At 64.3% G+C, this 1,694-nt stretch overlaps 1 protein-coding gene across 1 annotated transcript; it reads right to left on the bottom strand.

The window, feature by feature from the left end:
* Positions 1-1,011: 1,011 nt before the first annotated feature.
* GUITHDRAFT_122888 (hypothetical protein) lies at positions 1,012-1,329 on the bottom strand (the record flags this gene model as incomplete). The annotated part of the gene is made up of 1 exon (XM_005817828.1): positions 1,012-1,329. One exon carries the CDS (start codon positions 1,327-1,329, stop codon positions 1,012-1,014), a length of 318 nt encoding a protein of 105 aa, XP_005817885.1.
* Between the last annotated feature and the right edge of the window lie 365 nt (positions 1,330-1,694).

The raw sequence follows: 1,694 nt of genomic DNA, 5'->3' as shown, positions 1-1,694 counted from the left end.
CAGGCTCGTGATCAAGAGTATCGCGCCATGAGTGCTGATTGGTTGAAACCCTGACCTCCCGCACGGTCTCCGGCTCTCTCCCGGGAGTATCGGGAGTACGAGATGGGAGTCTGAGCCGGGTCGCGGGGCCAAGGAATATCTCTGAACGGCAGCCTCTGCTTCGACGTGCCCAGGCGATAGAGTCCGTCAGCGACTGTAAGCCCTTGAGGAGCGAGCCTCCGGACATCTCAAGCGTCGCGCTCTTGGCAGGGCTCCGGTCACGGTCTGGCAGGGCTCATAGGGTCCAGGCGATGCGATATCGGACAGGGCCGGGTTGAGTCTTGTGTGAGATGGAGGCAAGAGCCGGGAGGTCGCGGCTGTCCGATTGTACACCCACTGAGACCGTACGGGGGCCGAGCGAGTGACAAGATCCCCGCGGAGGGGTGTGTTCTGTCAGTCAGAGAAGGCTGATCCAGACAATCACTGCCGATGCCTCGACGTGACCAGGCGATACTAATGGTCAGCGGCTGGAGCGCCTGCCAAGTCGGGCGGTCAGTGTATCCCGCCCCGGCGGGCCGCTGCGAGGGCTCGCCAGTCCGGGGGGGAGACTGGAACCTGACGGGCGGGAACTGCCTGCTTGGAGCCTCAGGGCCTTGTCACCGTCGGGGACTGAGGCCGGCCGACTCGGCGAGTCCAGGCCGATCAACCGTAAAGAGGCGGGCAGCCCCCGCATGGTCGGCGTCGAAGGTCAGAGCTGGGAGCCTGGACCCTCCTTGCTTGCCTGTGGCAGGCAGCGAAGGCCCCAGCTCCCATCTCTCCGGGAGTCCCATCGCCTAGACAGCCGCACTGCAAAGTCGGCAGGCCCGTGACGATCATGATGGAAGCGGATAGACCCGACGCGCGCCGTGTAGACGAGGGGATGGTGACTCGGTTGTTTATTCATCGCATACACCCACAGCGGCCTCCTCCTCCTCTACATGTACACACACCGCTCCTCCGGCCCGTCCTCCTACGCTACCTCACGGCCTTCTCCTACCGCTGCTTCTGGGTGTCGCCGGTGGAGATGAGGGAGGTGCCTGTCTGGTCCGCCTGGCCGTGGCGGGTCGGGGCGTAGAGGATGAAGTTGCCCATGGCGTCGATCGACGGGCCCATCGTCCTGCCGGTCGCCTGGAGCACGTGGAAGTAGGAGCTGTGCTCCTCGACGCCGCCGGCGGGGGAGATCGACGGGGATGCAGGAGAGCCCTCGGGGAGGCGGGCGGGCGGGTGTGCGGGAGCGGCGACGGAGTCCGGACATGAGGAGGCATGCGCGGAGCTTGCTGCTTGCTCGCAGCCAGCCGGGACGAGAGCCATGCAGGTCATGACGGCAGAGGGAAGACTGATGAAACAGAGGGGAAGAGTGTTGAGGATCAGCGGGGGAGAGGGGGCGGAAGGGGCGGAGGAGGATCCGGGGCTGGAAGCAAGACAGACAGACAGACAGACAGACAGACAGACAGACAGACAGACAGACAGAGAGGATGGGGATACGATGATAGGAATGCAGGCTGGGAGAGATGGGCGACCAAGGGCGTTGGGGATGGAGGAAGGGAGGGGGGAGGGCTTGGGATATGTAGGGGGGAGAGTGGGTCTTAGGATGCAATGGTTCGGTCGCCCCCGCGGAGCGGTGCGGTTTCTCAGTCAGACAAGCGTCAAGTTGCACAAGCTCCAAGAACAGACTG

The sequence above is a fragment of the Guillardia theta genome, assembly GCF_000315625.1.
Source record: "Guillardia theta CCMP2712 unplaced genomic scaffold GUITHscaffold_529, whole genome shotgun sequence".
Lineage (NCBI taxonomy): Eukaryota > Cryptophyceae > Pyrenomonadales > Geminigeraceae > Guillardia > Guillardia theta.
This window is presented reverse-complemented; position numbering and strand designations above follow the sequence as displayed.